The sequence below is a fragment of the Hoplias malabaricus genome, chromosome 9, assembly GCF_029633855.1.
Source record: "Hoplias malabaricus isolate fHopMal1 chromosome 9, fHopMal1.hap1, whole genome shotgun sequence".
NCBI classification, from domain to species: domain Eukaryota; kingdom Metazoa; phylum Chordata; class Actinopteri; order Characiformes; family Erythrinidae; genus Hoplias; species Hoplias malabaricus.
This window is the reverse complement of record NC_089808.1, coordinates 7,787,722-7,809,297: the sequence shown is the minus strand read 5'-3', so window position 1 is coordinate 7,809,297 and position 21,576 is coordinate 7,787,722. Positions and strand designations below refer to the sequence as shown.

At 39.1% G+C, this 21,576-nt stretch overlaps 1 protein-coding gene across 2 annotated transcripts; it reads left to right on the top strand.

Moving 5' to 3' along the window:
* Window positions 1-4,913: 4,913 nt before the first annotated feature.
* On the top strand, window positions 4,914-20,842 carry LOC136707747 (tetratricopeptide repeat protein 39C-like). 2 transcript variants are annotated; one of them, XM_066681989.1, is made up of 14 exons: window positions 4,914-4,987; window positions 8,495-8,543; window positions 10,104-10,232; window positions 11,095-11,212; window positions 13,197-13,746; window positions 14,522-14,690; window positions 15,813-15,906; window positions 16,095-16,202; window positions 18,023-18,132; window positions 18,254-18,377; window positions 18,459-18,556; window positions 18,848-18,952; window positions 19,356-19,394; window positions 20,461-20,842. In XM_066681989.1, exons 2-14 carry the CDS (start codon window positions 8,511-8,513, stop codon window positions 20,548-20,550), a joined length of 1,767 nt encoding a protein of 588 aa, XP_066538086.1. In that variant the 5' UTR covers window positions 4,914-4,987; window positions 8,495-8,510; the 3' UTR covers window positions 20,551-20,842. The 2 variants fall into 2 exon arrangements, with proteins under 2 accessions (XP_066538086.1, XP_066538085.1); XM_066681988.1 differs by lacking the exon at window positions 4,914-4,987 and adding an exon at window positions 5,689-6,102.
* The last annotated feature ends 734 nt before the right edge of the window (window positions 20,843-21,576 follow it).

Here is a 21,576-nt window from a genome sequence, read left to right as displayed (position 1 = left end):
TAGTGCTAATAGTATTAACAGAAATTAGATTTATAATAGAAGTGGGAATTTTTTTTTACAATTTTGGTCCAAGCTTTAATATTCAAGACAATTCTTATAGTAGGTGATATCTTCATGCAATGTATCTAAAATACATTTACAGTTTTTAAGCAAAGACATAATCACAGTTTCTGAAACATTTTCATGAAAAATCTGAAAAGGTATTTATTAAAAAAAAAAAAAAAAACACTACCAAAGCCATTCTATAATTACTGTAACACACACACCTACAGACACACCTAAGACAGCAGTGCTATATAATGCCCACATGTATTTTAGCCTATCAAAAGACACAAAAGTAGTGTAATGTTTAATATTAATATATATTATATTAATTAATTAATATTAATATTTGCAAAAACAAATAAATAAAAAATAACTAAACAAAATGTATCCATTTGAACATTAAATATCTTTTCTTTGTAGTGTATTCTATTAAATATAGGTTGAAAATGATTTTCAAATCATCGTATTCTGTTTTTATTTGATTTAAACAACATCTCAACTTCATTGGAATTGGGGTTGTAGACCCACTGCTGACCTAATATTAATGAATAGGTTGATTTGGCTGGTGGATTACTTTTAGCACAGTCTAGTAACACACGTGTCCCATTATTATGTCAGTGTCACTTCTCTGTTAAGACATTATCTGGTCTGTTTTAAGTTTAAGTGCAAAACCAGTTAAAATAGCAGTATTTGTAAATATATAAACACTTCTTGTCAGGGCGGCACGGTGGCGCAGCAGGTAGTGTCGCAGTCACACAGCTCCAGGGGCCTGGAGGTTGTGGGTTCGTTTCCCGCTCCGGGTGACTGTCTGTGAGGAGTTGGGGTGTTCTCCCTGTGTCTGCGTGGGTTTCCTCCGGGTGCTCCGGTTTCCTCCCACAGTCCAAAAACACACATTGCAGGTGGATTGGTGACTCAAAAGTGTCTGTAGGTGTGAGTGAATGTGTCTGTGTTGCCCTGTGAAGGACTGGCGCCCCCTCCAGGGTGTATTCCCGCCTTGCGCCCAATGATTCCAGGTAGGCTCTGGACCCACTGCGACCCTGAAATGGATAAGGGTTACAGATAATGAATGTATGTATGAATGAATTTGTACTTTACTTTACTTCAAATAATATTTGCACTCTACAAATTATTATTTTTTATATTCCGAGATAAAAGAAGCATTACCATGACTTGGAGAGTGGATCTGGCTTAGCGTCTCAAGACAGTCCATTGAAAAGTGTCCACTGAACCAGAAAGCAGTTCTTGTGTTGGAGCACCAACTTCACAACCATCTCCTTCATACAATTGTGAGCCCACTCTGAGTGAAGTTCATATCAGAGAGGCAATATCTTTTATTAATCAGTCCTCCAATGAAGCTGTAGGCCAACAGAAGATGACACTCACGTTCGGCCAATGCCAGATGATGTGTTCTGTGTTTCCCACCCTCTAATGTGCTCTATGTTTCCTTACAGATGTAAAGGGTCTGGTATGTATTCTTTGGTAACACAGCTTTCTTAAAAGAATACAATGTAATAATTGGCTTTTTTGTCTACTGAGCTCCCTCTACCTGCTGCTTTCGTGCTACTTTTGTGCTCTCCTAGCCATCATAATCACAGCAACTGACAAAAAAGTGCTTATTACCAGAATCGATGTCCAACGTTAAAAAGTGAGCTAATCCAGTTAAATTTGCCCCGTATATGCGTGCCCGCCACTGTGTGTTCTCAGCCCCTAATGCACTTGTGTGTGTGTGTGTGTGTGTGTGTTCATGGCCACAGGTGGTTTAAATGCGGAAGACACATTTCTTGGTATGTCGTATAATGAAATGTATTTAATTTTTCATTTAATTCAAAGAGCAACCAGAGAAAAGCACTTACTACCAGAATCAATGTCTAACGTGTTTGTATTATGAATGGGGCAGTGATAGTTCTTCGCTCACACTGCTACTTAATTTACTTCCACCTTCTGCGCAAGACCAAGCAAACGCAGGCAAGATATCAGCTACCCCAGCTGAAGGGTATCTTCTTGTGTTAAAAAAGTATGTATTCATTTAATTATTTTTAATTTTGCGAAGCTCTTGCAACATTGCAGAAATTTTACTGATTGACATTTATCAACTTATTTTAAAGACAGTTACCTCAAGCAGTTATTGATTTTCTTTGTGTGGGTATTAATTTTGTATATTTGTTTTTCTAAAGATAGGAACCAACAACCAAGAACATTTTGATTCCATTGATGAAAGCCACCTACCCTACTTTCTGGCAGCTGGTACAACAAGAAGCCATAACCGTGTGCTCTACATTGCAGAATGCAGAAATCGTAGAAAACGTAGTATGGATGGTAAAAAATATAAAACGCATAGTATGGATAACAAAAAAATGTACCATGCATAGCATAATGTAGTATGGATGGTGAAAAATGTAGTTTGCATAGCAAAAATATAGTATGATAGTTTGCATAGCGGAAAATGTAGTATGCATACCTAAATATGTAGTACGCATAGCAAAAAAAAATTGAGTATGGATAGCAAAATCTGTAGTATGCATAGAAAAACTTTAGTATGGATCGCAAAATATGTAGTATGGATGGCAAACATTTAGTATGCATAGTGGAAAATGTAGCATGCATACCTAAATATTTAGTATGGATGGTAAAACATGTAGCATGCATAGAAAAAAGCAGTATGGGAAGCGAAAAATGTAGTATGCGTAGCACATCATGTATGGATTGCAAAATATGTAGTATGAAGTCTTGTGAATAGATGTCAGTGATCATTTAGAGTCATTCATACATTCATTATCTGTAACAGACAGTCACCCGGAGGAAACCCACGCAGACACAGGGAGAACACACCACACTCCTCACAGACAGTCACCCGGAGGAAACCCATGCAGACACAGGGAGAACACACCACACTCCTCACAGACAGTCACCCGGAGGAAACCCACACAGACACAGAGAGAACACACCACACTCCTCACAGACAGTCACCCGGAGGAAACCCACACAGACACAGAGAGAACACACCAACTCCTCACAGACAGTCACCCGGAGGAAACCCACACAGACACAGAGAGAACACACCACACTCCTCACAGACAGTCACCTGGAGCAGGAATCAAACCCACAACCTCCAGGTCCCCGGAGGTGTGTGACTGCGACACTAACCTGCTGCACCACCGTGCCACACTTCATTTAGAGTCACGTGTCCAGTAAAACATGGTATAGTTACTTTAATGACATCTTCAGGCTAGCATAGTTAGATGCTGGGACTGTAAATGCTCTGACGTCCTCTGCTGGGCGAGACATAAACTGCGTTCATTTTTCCCACCACCATTATGACAAACCCACACCACCTGTGATTTCAGTGGCTTGAAAAGATCCTCTTCAATATGATTTTCAGTAGGAGCGGCAGTAACAGCTCCTTTGATGTTATTGGCTAACAGTGTCCACACAAAATGTCCAAGTTTATCCCGTATTCACAGAGTAAAACAGATCTGCTCGGACTCCCACACCTCCCAGTTTATTCTCTGTAGATTATAGAAAAATGAATTACAGAAGTCATCACGTAAAGAAGGAAAACCCTAAGGCTTGATTTAATTAAATCAGTCATTAAGGCTGTAGAGACGTGTTTAAAAGCCAAAGTGTCTAATTACAGCTGTAAACTTTGGTGATAAACCCCTTTCTTAGAAATGACATCATTCGGTTTTTACCTGACATATTAATCAGTCAGCAGACCTTTGAAATCAGTTCTTTTTTAAATTAAGCATTAAACTGTGCACTTTCTTAATGCATCATATCAGTGCTTGAATTGTCCCAGAGAGCTCTAGATACATTTTGGCTCCCTTTCTTTGCATTCCCATTATGGTAAATGAAGTAAAGGTACAACACTTCACAGCAAACGTCCTGAGATGTGCTTTAGGACTGATAATTGTAATTATACACAGGATAAGATGTAAAATATCCTATGCCATTTATTTGAGCTTTATACAGGGCCCAGCTCACTCTTTTTCTTCCAGCAACCACCACATTCCTGCTGCTGCTGAACACTTAAGTTGTCCTACACCTAACCACTAGGCTGGCTGTGGCTGTTTATAATCCAGTCAATAATCAGCTACCTTAAACAACTAAGATTACTCATTGATTGCATGCCCATGTGTACCCATACCACCCACTGCATCACTAGCTCTCCATAGGGCTCATCAGGTAGGCAATGTTAATGCATGCTCAGTGCCACCAATTCCATATAGACTTTATGCACAATATCAGCTGCCTGCACTAACAACAACGGCAAATCCCCACTAGCCTCCCTCTTGAACTAAGGCTAAACACACCGCAGCTTTGACACTACATAATAAATGACAAGAAAATTTGCTATATTTCTCTTCAGTTTTTACTTTCATTTAGTTGCAAATAAAGAAATAAGTGGAAGAAATGGATAGCAGCCATAACGAAGGTATATTACATACTTTTTTTGTCAGAATATTTTCAAAACTATATATGATCAAGGGGTGGCACGGTGGCGCAGCAGGTAGTGTCGCAGTCATACAGCTCCAGGGACCTGGAGGTTGTGGGTTCAAGCCCCACTCCGAGTGACTGTCTGTGAGGAGATTGGTGTGTTCTCCCAGTGTCTGCGTGGGTTTCCTCTGGGTGACTGTCTGTAAGGAGTTGGTGTGTTCTCCCTCTTCAAAATACAACAAGGATCAAACAACACTGAATCATTCGTTGCAGGTGTGCAGCAGCTACAAAAAGGCCACGGAAGCTGTTTTCTGGTTGTTTTTGCTCAGTTCTCTTCCTTCTCCATTCACATTTTGGCTGTTGTGTTAGTTTGATGTGGTTTAACTTTATCTTTGCTCTCTCTTACATCAACATGGGTCCAACACTGTGATCAGAGATACTTGGATTGGGGGTGGTTCAGTAGTAAAGTCTCGGCCATTGACACCAGAAGTAGAGATATATCAGAATGGTTTGTTGAATCAACAATTTTTCTGACTTGGGCAGCTCCAAAAATCTACCGGAGTTGTCTTGTTTCACAGTTTGTGGGTTGTTAGGCGCCATATCCCAAAATTAACAAGAAAGTTAGCTATAGTTAGCTAACCAAGCTATATATATATATATATATAAACTGTAGTCTATATTTTGCCCTGCATGCTATATTACCCAACATTCCCAGTAAACAAGGAACGTCCCTGGACGTTCAAAATAGGCCTGAAAATAGTCTGTCCGTCAAGGACATATTTTAAACGTCAATGGACGTCCAAAATATGTCTAATAGTCGTCTTTTCAATGTCTGTGTTTGGACGTCTTTTCAACCTTAAGAGAACGTTGATTAGACGGCAGTCATTACGTTATTTCAACGTTGAATCAACGGCTAAATGTTTACTGGGTTGAGCCTGTTCATCAATGATTAGGACCAACATACAGTAGGCATTACAATGGTAGTGAATTCTCAGCGCGGCAGTGATTCCTGAGAATAATACAATATGCCCAGTAATACCAGTATTGTGGCTGTCCTACAGGAGGTCCTAACTACATATATGTATGTAAATATTGTAATAAAGTAATCGGTTAACCCTAAGAACCAATCAGGGCGCGGAGGCGGGGCTTGTCGGAAAAAGGGTGTAGAAGAACAGCGCACCCTTCGTCCATCCGGTTACGCCCACAAACACGGCGACAACAAACAGCCGCTTTCAAACCGAAACTGGACACACTGCTGCTGTCCGAGGAAAGAGGAAACATGGAGCGTGACCAGATTCAGTGACTGGGAACCCGGCGGGCTTTCTGTTTTTGCGGTATTTCGTCCCTGTTTGGCATTTATGTGCAGTCTATTCTTTTCCTGTATTTTCTGAGACTTGATAGCTATATCTCCGGAACTCCTGCCTGGTTTTAACTGGAGGAGGTGTGTCTGAGTTCGGTTACGATTCCGTTGGTATCTCTGCTATTTCCCCGGTGTCGTGGGCTGTCTCCCTGAGCAATGGCCGAGGCCGAGCAGGTGGACGATGCTGAACTGTCTCTGAGAGGAATTAACATGCTGCTCAACAACGGATTTAAAGAGAGCGCCGAGCTTTTCCACAAATACCGGTGAGAGAGCAATCTACTGATTTTTCTAAGGCTGAATGACTCCATGTTCTGCTCAATTCTTTTACAGAGGCCTTAATCCACGAGTCTTGTTTCCCCCCGAATATTTGTTTGGAGAATATTTGGTGGAGAAAAGTTCACAAAGAACCTCAGTAGGAATTTGTGTACAGCCTGAATTTCCAATCTTTAACACAACGAGTCTAATCCAGGTTATTTAATCAGTGGAGGAACTTATAAACCTGCAGCTGAACCCTACTGGAAACAAGTGTCCTCTGAGGGACTTGGTGTAACTGAAGCTTGGTAGATCTGGTGCTTGGTGGAACCCAAAGATGTGGTTGAAAGGTTCCTGGACGAGAACAAATGTTTTCAGGAGTTAATTTAGTATTTTTCATTATTAATGAGTTGTTAAAGATGCTACAATTTAACCTTAATTTCTTTGATTACCATTATTTTGTAATAAGTGAGGTCATAAAGGAAAAAAATATAAACATGTGATTACACTGTCAGAGGAAAGGTATTGTACATTACTGTTCATTAAAGGTACAAACAGTGTAAAGCTACAACAGTCTTTGTAAAATTAAATAGAAATCCCGGAGATGAAATTGTGCATAAAAAATGAATACAACATGTACTATATGTTTCTATCAGACGTATTGAGTGGAAAGTGAAAGATAAACCAAAATGTCGAGCTATATTTGAGTAAATGATTGATACACTTGTTGCTCATTCAGACAGTAGAGTTCTAAAGCTTTGTACCATTATCGTTACTTACCATTGTTTGGGCTTTGAGGTCACAATCTCCTGAAATTCACATTACTCTTGAATTCAGTCAAAGCAGCAGGTATACAGTCATTTTTTGGAAGTAAGGGTGAGGTTATAATAAAATAGAAGTCATGCTTCCACACAAATATTGAAATATCAGTCATTACAGTCAGAGGTGAAACAGCAGTGGTAGACTATGTAGTCCCAAACATTCGGCTTAGTCTCTAAAAGGCTCTCTTAAAATGCAGGAATTGGGGGAAAGTTTAAAAGTGAAATTGGCTTTGCTCCTTCAGATTGATGTGTCTAAGGGTAGATAGTTGCTTGTTCATGGTGCAGCTATATTTAGTGGTGTTAAGTGTCAGTTCCCCTCCTCTGCTAGCAGCCCGTTCTCCCAGCATGAAGTGTTCTACTTAGCGCAGTTAATGAGCAAAATGACATTTAAGCCCACAGTGCATGCTGGGACACTCCAGGAGCTCTATTAGATCTGATGATCATTCTCATCAGATGAGCCTTTCTATGTGTCAACAATAAAAACACAGTAAATCATGTCTGAGTGGACCTTTACCCACGCTCTCTGTTCGATTCTCATGAAGGTTTCAGTACTGGTGAGAGATTATGGCAGAAATGTTTGAGTTTATTTAAGACTGACTTCACAGCTTAAGCGACTCTTTCAGAATGAAGTGTTACTCATATGAACGGTTTTTGTCACACTTCTAGGCTTCCCACAATGTTACTTCCTTAAAACCTGCCTTTAGTGAGATGTGTTTAGTGGGTTTTGTTTCTGCTTGTGCATTCTAACTGCATTCACTTCACTGAATTCGCTTTACATGTAGTTCTGCTTGACCCATAGTAATAATATAGATTACCTCATGTCAGAAAACCACTTAAAGACGTTTGAATTGCATTTAACTTTTCAAGACATTATTTAGATAATATTCTTTCATTCATTGTCTGTAACCGCTTTTCTAGTTCAGGGCCACAGTGGGTCCGGAGCCTATTCGGAATCATGGGGCACAAAGTGGGACCCCACCCTGGAGTGGGCGCCAATGCTTCACAGGGTGACAAACACTCACATATTCACTTTCCCCTATGGACACTTTCAAGTAGCCAATCTACCTACCAGTGTGTGTTTTTGTACCATGGGAGGAAACAAGAGCACCCAGAGGAAACCCACGCAGACACAGGGAGAACACACCACACTCCTCCCAGACAGTCACACGGAGGAAACCCACGCAGACACAGGGAGAACACACCACACTCCTCACAGACAGTCACCCGGAGGAAACCCACGCAGACACAGGGAGAACACACCACACTCACAGACATGGTTTTACCTTGTACCAGAGCAGCCCAGACCAACAAACACCACCATGCCACTATCACTGCCTACTGTATGTTAGTCCTATTCATTGAAACGGTGAACGTTGGGTGATATAGCATGCAGAGCAAAATAAAAAGTTTGTATTTGTAGAACTACATAGTGCACCTTTATGGTAAGTGGAGCTTATAAAAAGGAAAATGATTGTATAAACAAAGATGTTATTTCAGTGTTGTCTTATTGGTGTGTAGACAGAAAATGCTTACTGACTAATACTTTTTACTGCATTTCCTTCTTTTCTTTTTTGTCCTCCAGGAATTACAGCCCTCTAATGAGTTTTGGTGCTAGCTTTGTTAGTTTCCTGGTAAGTACAAAACAGAAAAGTATCTTTATTGTTTTTAGATGCCAGAAATACTCAGTATTTATAATCCAAGACATCCTCAAAAGTCTGCTCTTTACACATTATTTATTTACACGGAAAATAAGACCAGTGCTCCAGATATGGATATTTGTAGTTATTTATTGTAATTCTCTTCAGACAGCTTCCAGGAAGAAAATAATTACTACCATTGCTTGCAAAAGACTATGAAAAGAAGCCTAAAAGTTCTTGTCAGCATGTGAAAACCGAATTTAACTTTTGGATTAGATGGGCGTCAGCATGTTTTGGCATGACCAAGAATGCCACAGTGGCTGCATAGTGCCAGCTGCAAAACATGGGTGGTAGTGTGTCAATATACTTAATAAATTCACTAGGTGTGAGGAAAAATTCACTCTCAAAACATTTGGCATAAAAAAAATGACTGATCCTAAACACACACATTTCTAATGAAAGAATAAAACAGTCACATTCATGAGTAGTTACCAACAGCTCTGGGGCTTTCTCTGTTTGATTATTTCATTTTTGAAATAAGGGAGATGTTTTGCAAAGTGATCTGTGCGAAATGTAAATATTTTAAGGAACATGAATAATAATCAGTTTCAGTTCTTAGCATAAATATGTGTCTTATAATTTTAAATGACTAATTGTGCAGACCTTCCTCCACCTCCTGCAACTGAGGGCCACTTTAGAAGTCAAGCATGAATACGTTTTTTTTTCATTACCCTACATTCACTACTTATTTTATTTGGTTTTTAATTTGGTTGTTTTTTTTTTTCGGTTTGTGTTTTTTTTTTTATAAATGGCTTGCTCAGGAAGTGGGAAGGATGTTACTTCATAAGAAAACTGAAGCACAGTTAATATGGTGCCTTAAAAATACCTTATTGATTGCTTGAAGTCTCATGCCATTTGAGTGTTTGTTTTTGTTTTCCCCGTATTTTACTATTCACAAAATGCATTTTTCAGCAATGTATTTAAGATGCATTCTTCAAGCCAGTTCTCAAGGTCATTTTTGCATATTTTTGCTCTGTTCTGGGCAACATTGCTGAATGAGATTATAAATGCCTATCGAAATTTTATGTGGATCAAGTGTGAAAATCTTGAAAATAGCAAAATTGCATTCATCAATGGTTTTAGATTTTTAGTTGTCCATCAATAGGTCGTTATACTGTTGTGACAACTGGCTAATTGGCTATCCAACTTGTTTTGAATGCTCTATTAATTTTGTAATTAGAAAGTGTTTGTCTTTTCTCTTTGTTCCTGTTTTGAAAATGAAAGTGTGTTTTCGAACAGTAATAAATGATTCCTGTTTTATACGCCTAAGTTCTATCATGTGGAGGACAACAGCTGATCTGAGATAATGAGTCAAATATTTTAATGTTATTATCACAACTTCATAGTAAATGTAGCTTAAATAAAGAAATTACAGATTATCTGAGGCACGGGGAAAATGAGATAGTCTTTGTTACTTTGCTGTTGTTATTTTTATTTATTGTTGTTAAATTTATTTATTTATTTTAAATTTGTGACACTTTCTTTCTACCTCAGAATGCCATGATGACGTTTGAAGAGGAAAAGATGCAGGTGGCCTGCGAGGACCTCCGGGCCACTGAGAGGCTGTGCGAGTGTGACAGTGTCGGCGTTATTGAAACTATAAAAAACAAGATCAGGAAGAGTGTAAGCTTTTATTATTTTTGTGGTTGTTGTATTTTCCCCCCACTGTAATCAGAGTTCAACAGTTCAGTATTTACAACACTGTTCTTACTTCTTGATAATGATGACTCACTTTTCAAGTAGCAGTATGTGATTCATTTGGCAAATAAAGAAACAAACTCCATGAGTTATTCCAACTCATTTTTTTTCTCTGTCTGCATTGAAAAATAATATTTTTAATTAAATATTTCCATTAGGACAGCCTTCAACACACAGATACTGAGTATTTGCTGTGACCACTTTTTTTGCTTCCAGCACAGATCATGCATAATTAATTTATAGTTAATTGTACATTATTTGAGGACACCTGTTTATTTAACACTTATATATTAACGTGCAATTTGCCCTGCCATATAATGGCCATGAGTAAAATGCTCTGTTATTCTCAGATGCTACAGACCAATTGAGGCAACGCTGCTGAGAGGATGTAGTTGATGAAAGTATTGACTGATTATAGAGAATAAAGTCCCATTGCTTCAATTACTAGCGCTTGGTGCGCTGAGAGATGCTTCGTAGCATCTCATTTTGTTCCATGCTGAAGTAGAGTATTCAAGCAGTGAGTACACAGTTAAAGGTGTGTACAATTCACTTATTAAAAGGGTTGTCACCATTAAACTGCAGTAACACATGGTCTTAAAGGGCTCCCTAATGTAATTAAACATATACAAGGATCTCTGTTTGCTAAAGAAAAAGTAAAGGTTAGAACTGTATAAAAAAAAATCCTTGTATCTGCTGATGGACGTGATCTGTGTTGCGTGATCTGTGTTGCGTGAATTCTGTTGTGAAATACACTGCAACCATCACATTACTTTGTATGTACTTTTAGCAGGTGGAAAGTCAGCGATCTGAAGTGGCCATGATGGAGCGGCTGCAGAGGCTGATCATTGTGGCAGATTGTCAGGTGTATCTGGCTGTGCTTTCCTTCGTCAGACAGGAGCTTTCAGGTTGGTCTGCTGACTTCAGAATGGCAGCAGGAAGTGGCTGCGTCAGACAAACAGGTTCTCAGGAATGTGACGCCTAAGTGCACATTCCAGTTTTTACATTCATTCCAGTCTCTTTAAAATAAGATAAATTGTGTTTTATATAATGACAAAAATCTCTGTTAGTCCACATATAAATAATTGTCATTCAGAGTGGTTTAATAGAAAACCTACCAGATTTGTATTTTCGTCTTGAGTAAGATTTCTAAGCACCACTTAATGGACCTCCATGAATATTCCACATTATTTTAGTTACTGACAGATATAAGTATGAATTAAAATGAAAATAGCAGCTTAATTTGCTTTAAAACTGACAATTTTATTAAACTGACGGAAAAACCCGAGCTCGCTACGGAAATTCTCGAACGCAACCGTGACGTCACTGGTGGACAACAGCTGAACAACGCCGCGGTAAAACACCGTTATGACTGACTGTTATGACAGTATCTAGCAGCTAAATAACCAACATTATTCATGACAATAGCCTAGCAATAAGCTAAACTCAAATGTAGAGGTACCGTTATTCTTGTAAATGTGATCGAAGTCGAACTCGAACTCATCCGACACTATAAACCTCCGTAATGCAGCTACGTAGCCGAGTATAATCTGAGACACCGAGTTTAGCGAGTCAAGCTAACGTTAACTAACACCAACTAAAACAGCCGAAGTGAGTGTCCTTACCCTGTTTACCTCCATGTTACAGAGGCTCTTGAACACCTTTCGTTGGTTTCCTTACATGCCCATATTGTTGGAAAAGCGCCAGTGAAATGAGCTACAGATAACGGAGTGAGCGGAGGGTTCTTTCCAAAGTGCCCGTTTAAAGTTGACAAATTTTCTGGATATTTTGGGATCTTTGGGCCTTTTGTGCACAGATGTCCCACTGTACATTGAATGATTGCAGCCAAAAACAACACACCTTTTCGTCATTTTGCATTAAATTAAGTGCAACTTCTAGAGTTGTTGTCCACCATCTACGTCACAGGCAAGACGCCAACGGTCATTTAAACCTTATTCCTTGAATTAGTAAGAAATAACATGTTTTCTCACTATCAATAAACACAAGTTAGGAACTCAAATTCCACTGTATTTATTTGTTTGACACTTTCATATCAATGGTGCTTAGCCTTTAAGGCCTACAACACGAAGTTATTAGATGGCATGTTTTCAAACATAGTTTATATATATATATATGTGTGTATATATAGAGAATGTTTTTTCATTTATTCATGGCAGGGTGACATGTGCAAGGCATAATAAGACAAAAATGCCTAAGCCTCATTGCTTTCACCATCATCATAAAGAATTCACAGGTTGCTTCACAAAACAGATTTCACATCAGCTTAGTGTAAATGGTCTAGTTCAAATTTCAGTCATATAATTAAGAAGAAATTGAAAAATCTGTTTCTCTTTGACATTGTGAATCATTATTATTATTATTATAATACCTTTCTGTATTAATCAGTAATGCATGTAGTTGCAAAAGCTAATTATTTAGGGATTATTACTATTAATCCCTTTGTTCCAGTAGCTTAATTTTATTGCTTTGGGTTTTTTTGTCATAGTTAAGATGCTCATGGGCACACTTTCCTAGGGTCATCTAAACTGCATGTCTTAATAATTACTCTCTGAAAACATGTCACAAATCAAATAGACGGCAAACTTTAGACAGAAGCAAATAGAAGCAAACTTTAGACGCCAACGTGTTTTGGCTAATTTTGTACATCTTGTTGGATAGCTATATTTCATTACTGGCTGTTATGTTTCTGTGGGACACGTCACTCTTGTTATCAGTGGCACTGAGAGATATTGAATGATAATTTGTTTACTTAGTTCCTGTGGTGAAAATGGAAGAAAAATACATGACTTAAAAAAAAAAGCTGCTATTGAGGAGCCATTGTTTTCATATCCATTTACAACAGTTGAATGCTTTCTCTCACTCTTGTTGCAGCTTATATTAAAGCTGGCTGGATTCTCCGCAAAGCCTGGAAAATGTACAATAAATGTTACACTGACATCAGTCAGCTACAAGAGGCTTGCCAGAGGAGGTCTTCAGCACCACAGGGGGCATTGTCTACTCACCAGGCCACACAAAGTCAGCAGCATCCACTGTTGGTTGAAGGGCAAGAAGAACTCTGTGCTGATCAATACACAGCCAACCAGAAATCTGATCTACCTCCAGCGCCAAAGGATGGACACACTACTGGTCAGTCTGAAGACTCGCTGCAGTCTCAACACCAGGGAAAACACTCCTCCCGTCGGCACAAACCCAGTCCAAAGGCTAACCTGCGGTATGAGTCTGGAGTAACGGCAGAGTCCCTGAGCCGACTGAAGGGTTCGGTCAGCTTTGGCTATGGTCTGTTCCATCTCTGCATTTCCATGGTACCCCCTCATCTGCTCAAGATCATTAACCTACTGGGCTTCCCCGGCGATCGGCAACAGGGGCTCACGTCCCTAACGTATGCGAGCGAAAGTAAGGACATGAAGGCCCCTCTTGCTACGTGAGTAGGTGTACAGAAAAAGCTTCCCCAAGAACCACTTGAAGGTGGTTCATGTAAATGCTTTTAATGCAGATTGATTTTAGATGTTCAGAACAAATGGATCAGTCTGAAATGCTGTTTTAAAAGGAAAATTCAGTTCAGGTTTCTGCATAATTCATTAAGGTGTAGAAAATAATTGATCAGACTGATTTGTGGTAAAATATTGCATTGTAGAGAAATCTGAAGAGTTATAATTATTCGCAGCCTTGGAGATATGAAACGTCTGGAGTGAAGTAGAACTCAAATTTCAAAATGATAATTTTTTTCATTGTCAGCGTTACATTTAAACACACAGAACACATATTGGTAACTAACTGTTCAACTATTATGAGTTCTGTCATTCATTTTACCTCAAAACACTATGAATGATGTCAGAGTTTACGTCTTAGAAACTGAATTGTGCAGAAAGGAAACAAACAAAAAGACGTTTACTGATCAGATGCCTTTAGTTTACATGGAAAATGTGTGCCACACATTATAAAGTATATGTATAATAGTAAAAGTCACTAAAATGACTAAATATCATCTTCCAGCATAATTTGTGGACAGTTTCTATGTGGATGCAGACTGAAACAGTTTGATGGATTCATGATGGAACCCACATCTATAATTTGGTTGGACTTTAGCTAGTTCAAACATTTGTGCATTGTATCATCGTATGTGACCTTACCTGTTAGAGCGTTCTAACAATCTGTCGTCTGTTCTGAGGTTTCTAGTGGCTTTGTGTGTGTTTCAGACTGGCCCTCTTATGGTACCATACAGTGGTGCAGCCTTTTTTTGCTTTAGACGGATCAGAGACAGAGGCGGGGCTCCTGGCTGCTAAAGCCATTCTTCAAAACAAAGAAGCAGAATATCCAAACTCCTCCCTCTTCCTTTTCTTTAAAGGCAGAGTGTTGCGGCTGGAGGTGAGGACAATTTCACTTCTGTTCATCTGGTACTGGAAAGACCTTTTACATCCAGTCTCTCTCTCTCTCTCTCTCTCTTTCTCTCTCTCTCTTCTCTCTCTCTCTCTCTCTCTCTCTCTCTCTCTCTCTCTCTCTCTCTGACCACCTTTGATGAGCAATTAGACCTTTAAAATAGATAGGGGAAATATAACTATATTATCAGTATATCGTGGTACATTTGGTATGGTAAATTGTGGTTTTCTGCTGTTTCCTTAAGAGAACATAGTTTTACTCGTGTTAAACTGTTATTAATGCAGCAGTGTGACAGCAGTTTAAATTGCCATTATTATTATTATTGTCTTAAAAAGACATTTAGGTTCAGGCCTGTTATTCTGACCTATGGCTGTTGAATGTTAATATACTGCCAGTAAGTTCTGGCTGTAATATTGTGATTCAAGCAGTTACTTTGTTGGGCCTAAGTGATCTAGGTCTAGCTCACAAGCTCTGTGTTAATACATTTCCCCAGTTAAAAATCATAGTAGTGTTGATAATATAGGCCATATTTATTCAACTCTTGATCTTGCAGAATAAATATACCTATTTGTTTGATTTGGGACAAATTTGGCACTACTGGGCCGTACATTCTATTGTGGTACTTGTCATAAATTCAGAAAATATCTATGTTTTATGGCAGAAAATTATCTTAAATCATTATTCCTGAAATCTATAGTATGACTTCAGCAACACACTGCATTCCACAGTTACACCGTGTGTTTGGTCCATTGTACGCAGCGAATTATACGCCATGGCCCTAAATCTCAGTCGTACAGCCATGCTGAGACAAGATGTACAGCAAAATGTTCTTGTCAATAAAATATGTGCAAATTATATTAAAAAAAAAAAAAGAAATAGAATTAAAATTCAAGAGAGTTTATAAATTGACTTGCTTATTAATCTACAGCAATGAGAATTCTAATTACTTCTTGTTTTGGAAATCATTTGCATCACATAAATATACACTCTTAAAAGGCATAAATGAACTGAGGGATCATTAGAATTGTTAACATTGTTATTGTCATCTGAATATTGTACGAACTGATCACATTTTCATGTTTTTTCTTTTCCAAACTTTAATGACATCAGTGCCAAATTAGCAAGGCCTTAACATCCTTCAACAGTGCTTTGGAACTGGCTTCAGACCAGAGGGAGATTCAGCACATTTGCCTCTATGAGATTGGTAGGTTGCCGTTTATTTTTGCAATTAGTTTTCCGTGTATTTATTTATACTTTAATCCAAACCAAATAATATTCAAATAATAAAATTTGTTCTTGTTGTTTGCCTGTATTTAGTGGCACTCTAAATAGCTAGTGAAATGTAAGAACGAGCCTCTCTGGAGATCTTTCAATAGTGTTGATGTATGACAGGTTGGTGTAGTATGATCGAGCTGAGCTTTACTGAGGCATTCAGAGCTTTTGATCGTCTGAGGACAGAGTCTCGCTGGTCCCAGTGCTACTATGCCTACCTCACTGGAGGTAAGATATCTACCTACTATTTTTTGTATATAATACACAAGAAGGATGATTCAGTTCATTTAAAGCTGCAGTACATAAGATTTGTTATCTGCTAAAATTTAGTGCCCATTGTCTTGTAAAGCTTAAAATTCATTCATTCATTATCTGTAAGCGCTTATCCAGTTCAGGGTCGCGGTGGGTCCAGAGCCTACCTGGAATCATTGGGCGCAAGGCAGGAATACACCCTGGAGGGGGCGCTAGTCCTTCACAGGGCAACACAGACACACTCGCACCTACGGACACATTTGAGCCGCCAATCCACCTACAAACGTGTGTTTTTGGACTGTGGAAGGAAACCGGAGCACACGGAGGAAACCCACGCAGACACGGGGAGAACACACCAACTCCTAAAGCTTAAAATATTAATTAAAACCCAAACTTACATAGTGCTGTGTCGATGTTACATGAAGAAAGCAACATTAGAATTTAGAGCAAGGCTGAACTTCATGCTCTTATCATTCGTAGACATAGAAAATTGTATAGAGTAGAGAATGTGATAAGTTTAGGTTTCGATCCCATGTCCTTCATGGTTGATAACAAACTCACAATGCACTCTATTTATTAACCAGATTTCCTGATTTGTGGTGTTTACTAGAAGGTACAACTGCATTATATCAGTGTACAGTAATCCCTCACTACATCTCGGTTCATCTTTCATGGATTCGCTACTTCGTAGATTTTTTCAAGAGGGCTTATGGCCGCTATATCGCCTAAAAATAGAATTTGTTTATGATGTGTACATTAAAAGTATTTTACATTACATTTTACATTAAAACTATTAGACTAGGCCTGTAGGTGACAAAATATATAACTTATTAGTATTTCTTACGTACAGTACATGTATTGTTCACGTCCAATTTACTTACGCTAAATCACAGCTTAAGAATTAAAGAAACTGGTAGGATATCACATGTAGTTCCAGCTAAAAAACACAGCTCCAGGGGCCTGGAGGTTGTGGGTTCGATTCCCGCTCCGGGTGACTGTCTGTAAGGAGTGTGGTGTGTTCTCCCCGTGTCCGCGTGGGTTTCCTCTGGGTGCTCCTGTTTCCTCCCACAGTCCAAAAACACACGTTGGTAGGATTGGCGACTCAAAAGTGTCAGTAGGTGTGAGTGTGTGAGTGCATGTGTGTGTGTCTGTGTTGCCCTGTGAAGGACTGGCGCCCCCTCCAGGGTGTATTCCCACTTGAGCCCAATGATTCCAGGTACGCTCTGGACCCACCGTGACCCTGAATTGGATAAGTGCTTACAGATAATGAATGAATGAATGAATGAATGAATGTTTAATGCAAAGGGTGGGTTGTTAACAGTACAGGGGTGGGTTTTAAATGTCCAAATACTTGTTAAATACATTAAAAAAAATATCTAATATCTTTCCCCTACTTCGCGGAAATTCGTTTTTCACTAGTGGTCTTGGAACACATCCCCCAGTTTTAAAACTGGCCTCATAACAATAACAAGAACAGATGTAGCTGCTCCAGTCTATGTTAGCATTCACCAACTTCTCAGTGCTAAAATTATTCACATTTGTATTCCTTTTCATTCCTAATAATTCATATTCAAATATTATGGATAATTAAAATGATGGTGCAAATCAAAATAACAATTACTTTTGTATTGCTGTAGTGTTGTTGTTATTAATGTTGCAATTATAAATGAATGTTTATATATAATTTCTTCAGAATCTTAGGGATTATTGTGTTGTGATGTGATTTTGGTCATTGCCCTACCACTAGGATCTGTATTATTATTTTTTATATAATTGTCCATATTTCTGTGATTCAGTGTGTCAGGGAGCAGCGGGTGATCTGGATGGAGCGTGTGGTGTGCTAAAAGATGCAGCTCGGCTCTTCAGGAGGAAACACAATCAGATTGAACAGTTTTCCATGAGGAGGGTAAGGCCCAGAGTCTTTCTCAAAGACTTTTTCATTTTTAAGTAATCCAGATTATCGTATTCATTTACAAATTAGAAAGTCCATCTTAGTCACTATACTATGTGTGTGTGTCTGTTAACAGGCAGAGGATTTAAGGAAGCTCCCGCCTACAAGAGATCGGTGCGCTATGGCAGCCATCGAAGTGCTCTACCTATGGAAAGCACTGCCCAACTGCTCCACCTCCAAACTGCAGCTCATGATTCAAAGTATAACACTAATGAACAGGGATAACAGCACAGTATTGGTTTTAGACAAAACGTGATTTCACCAATGTTTTTCTGTGTTAGTTTTACAGCAAATAGAGGATGCCTCGTGTTCTGGTCTTAAACACCTCTTGCTTGGTGCTGTGCACAAGTGCCTGGGCAACAGCACAGATGCAGTGCAGGTAAGCAGTACAACATAGAGAGAGAACTGTACTGAATTCAATGGGAGGGGAAGTTACATAGTGCAATTTCTGCAGTGCTGAGCCCAAGAAAGTGTTAGGATGCCATCTGTATCACAGTCATGCCTAAAATTTGTTCCTATAGTCTGTTTGTTTGTCTGTATATGTCTGTTTGTGTCTTTCTCTCTTTTGCTACCTATGTTTTCATAAAGTGAATTCAGCAGACTGCAGAGTTGTATTCTTTTATCATGTGTATACACACAGATCTAATATACATGTGTTTCATCACTCCAGTGTTTTCAAGTGGCTTTGAGAGATGAGCAGGGACGTCTGAATAACTCCTATGTGCAGCCTTACTCTCTGTATGAGCTGGGATGCATATTTCTGGAAAGTTCTGAGGTAACATCTGTATTTTTGTTGGTTTTTGTTTTATTAATCACACAACCTACAGCCATTGTGGCAAATGTTTGTAGGTGGAGCAGATAACTAAGTCAAATGCTTTGCAGACTGACAGAAAACAAACAACATTTATAATTCATAAAATAATATTCAGACAGCTGAGTATTCCAGAAGAGCTGAGTTTGATGTTGTAACCAGTTTGATGAATTTTGGTGGAAGGGATGACCAATATATTGCAATGTTCTGGGCTTTTTTGCTTTCTTTTTTTTTTGTAGAACTGTTTGTCAAATGATAGAGAACTCATGGATATTTTTTATTTTACAAAGAATGCAGTTTATTGTAATTGTATGCGGTGCCTGATTTACTGAGCAGCAATTTTTTCTCTTCCCGTCATCTTTTTCAGTCCCCAGCCAAAGGAAAAGCTCTTCTACTACAGGCCAAGGTAGAGTGAATTCCTTAGAGTGAAACCTAATAAAGAAAAATATTGAATTGGCGATAAAGTACACGGTCAGAAAAACTTTCACTTGGGGGGGGCTTGGGGTGCCTTTTGCTGTCACTCTGGGGGAACCCTCAAGGGTACATATTCTGTACCTTTAATTAGGGAGTATAATTGTACCTTATTCAATTATAATCAAAGATTTTACAATTGTGAAACTTCTGGAGAAAACAGTGTAATGTGCATGAACAAATGACCAAGTGTCTGCAAACATTTGCCCCCACGGTGTATAATCACTGTTGTATCACATAAAGAAGTTACTTCGCAAAAGGTGAACATTTCCAAGCCCTTTTGAAATATTTCTATTGGTCAATTCATCATAAAATACTCACACAATTTAATATAGACAGTCACCCGGAGGAAACCCACGCAGACACAGGGAGAACACGCCACACTCCTCACAGACAGTCACCCGGAGGAAACCCACGCAGACACAGGGAGAACACACCACACTCTTCACAGACAGTCACCTGGAGAAAACCCACGCAGACACAGGGAGAACACACCACACTCCTCACAGACAGTCACCCTGAGGAAACCCACACAGACACAGAGAGAACACACCACACTCCTCACAGACAGTCACCCGGAGGAAACCCACGCAGACACAGGGAGAACACACCACACTTCACAGACAGTCACCTGGAGAAAATCCACGCAGACACAGAGAGAACACACCACACTCCTCACAGACAGTCACCCGGAGGAAACCCACGCAGACACAGGGAGAACACACCACACTTCACAGACAGTCACCTGGAGAAAATCCACGCAGACACAGAGAGAACACACCACACTCCTCACAGACAGTCATACGGAGGAAACCCACACAGACACAGGGATATTTCTATTGGTCAAGTCATCATAAAATACTCACACAATTTAATGTAGTTGGTGTTTTCAGAGGCAAAAGAATGGGAAGTTTTTGCTGTGGCTGCAATGGTTTCACTCTACACGTGAAAAACCGTGTCACTTTATGAATTGAGACAAACTGCGTTTGTCCATTTTGCAGGAAGACTTCACTGCCTATGACTTTGAGAACCGTCTGCATGTGCGAATCCACACCGCATTGGCCTCCCTGAAAGACTCAGCATCTCAATAGCTGGGACCCTCTTTTTGAAGGCTTCTCACACCATGTCATTCCTTTTCCAGAAGCCAGTTCAGTATGATGTGTTGGGAATATCTAATTTGGTGTCATTTAATGATTTAACTGACAAACAGAGTGATATTTGTCATGAACACAGAACGACATGCACTTTATATTGGGTCTTTAGTAACTTTATAATTATTAACATTAACCAAATAATAATTTACATTATAATTTACTACATTGTGATATGAAATATGTGATGTGCATTAAGGACATGGACAATAGCACCAGCTTGATGTGTTTTTTTTTTTTTATTGCTATTATTATTATTGTTGTTATTTATTTATAATTCCCCCAAAATGCTGTTTCTTTGTTTGAACAGCCAAGGTTATGATGCAAGGTAGAACCAGCACCAGCACATCATACATCACTCTAACATTCTTGAGCCTTGCTGGTTTCCTTAAAGCTGTTTTCTTCAGCAAAGGAGTTTGGCGTAGGGGAAAATGAGGATAAGATGGCAGATATACCCAAAATGTTTGGAAACATGGCCTAATAAATGGTTTTAAACCTGGAAAATTCCAGTATTTGCAGCACAATCAGAATGGCAATCTCCAGCCAAGCAACTTTACATTGTGTTTTTATGCCCCGGCTTTCTTAGTCCGGTACGAGAGCCCACAAAAGAACAAGGTGAATTGGCATTTATTTAGAGGATTTTGGCTTATGGTGAATAAGCTTCAGCCCAAGAATAGCGTTTTGCCACTCCGTCCTACCAGCAAAACACAATGACGCTAACGCAGATGTCATTTAAAAACACACTTCCAACATAGCAATAACAACAGATAGGTGGACATTGATAGCCACTCAGAGGGCCACCATGTTATTTTAACGGTATATGATCACAGGCAAAATGAAGAACTCCATGTTTGTGAAAAAGGCTAATCATAACATGGCTGTCAATGCTGCTATAGACAACCAACATAAAATGGAGGTTAAAAATATGTTATTTCCACACATAGTGTTTTTCCTACACTTTAAATC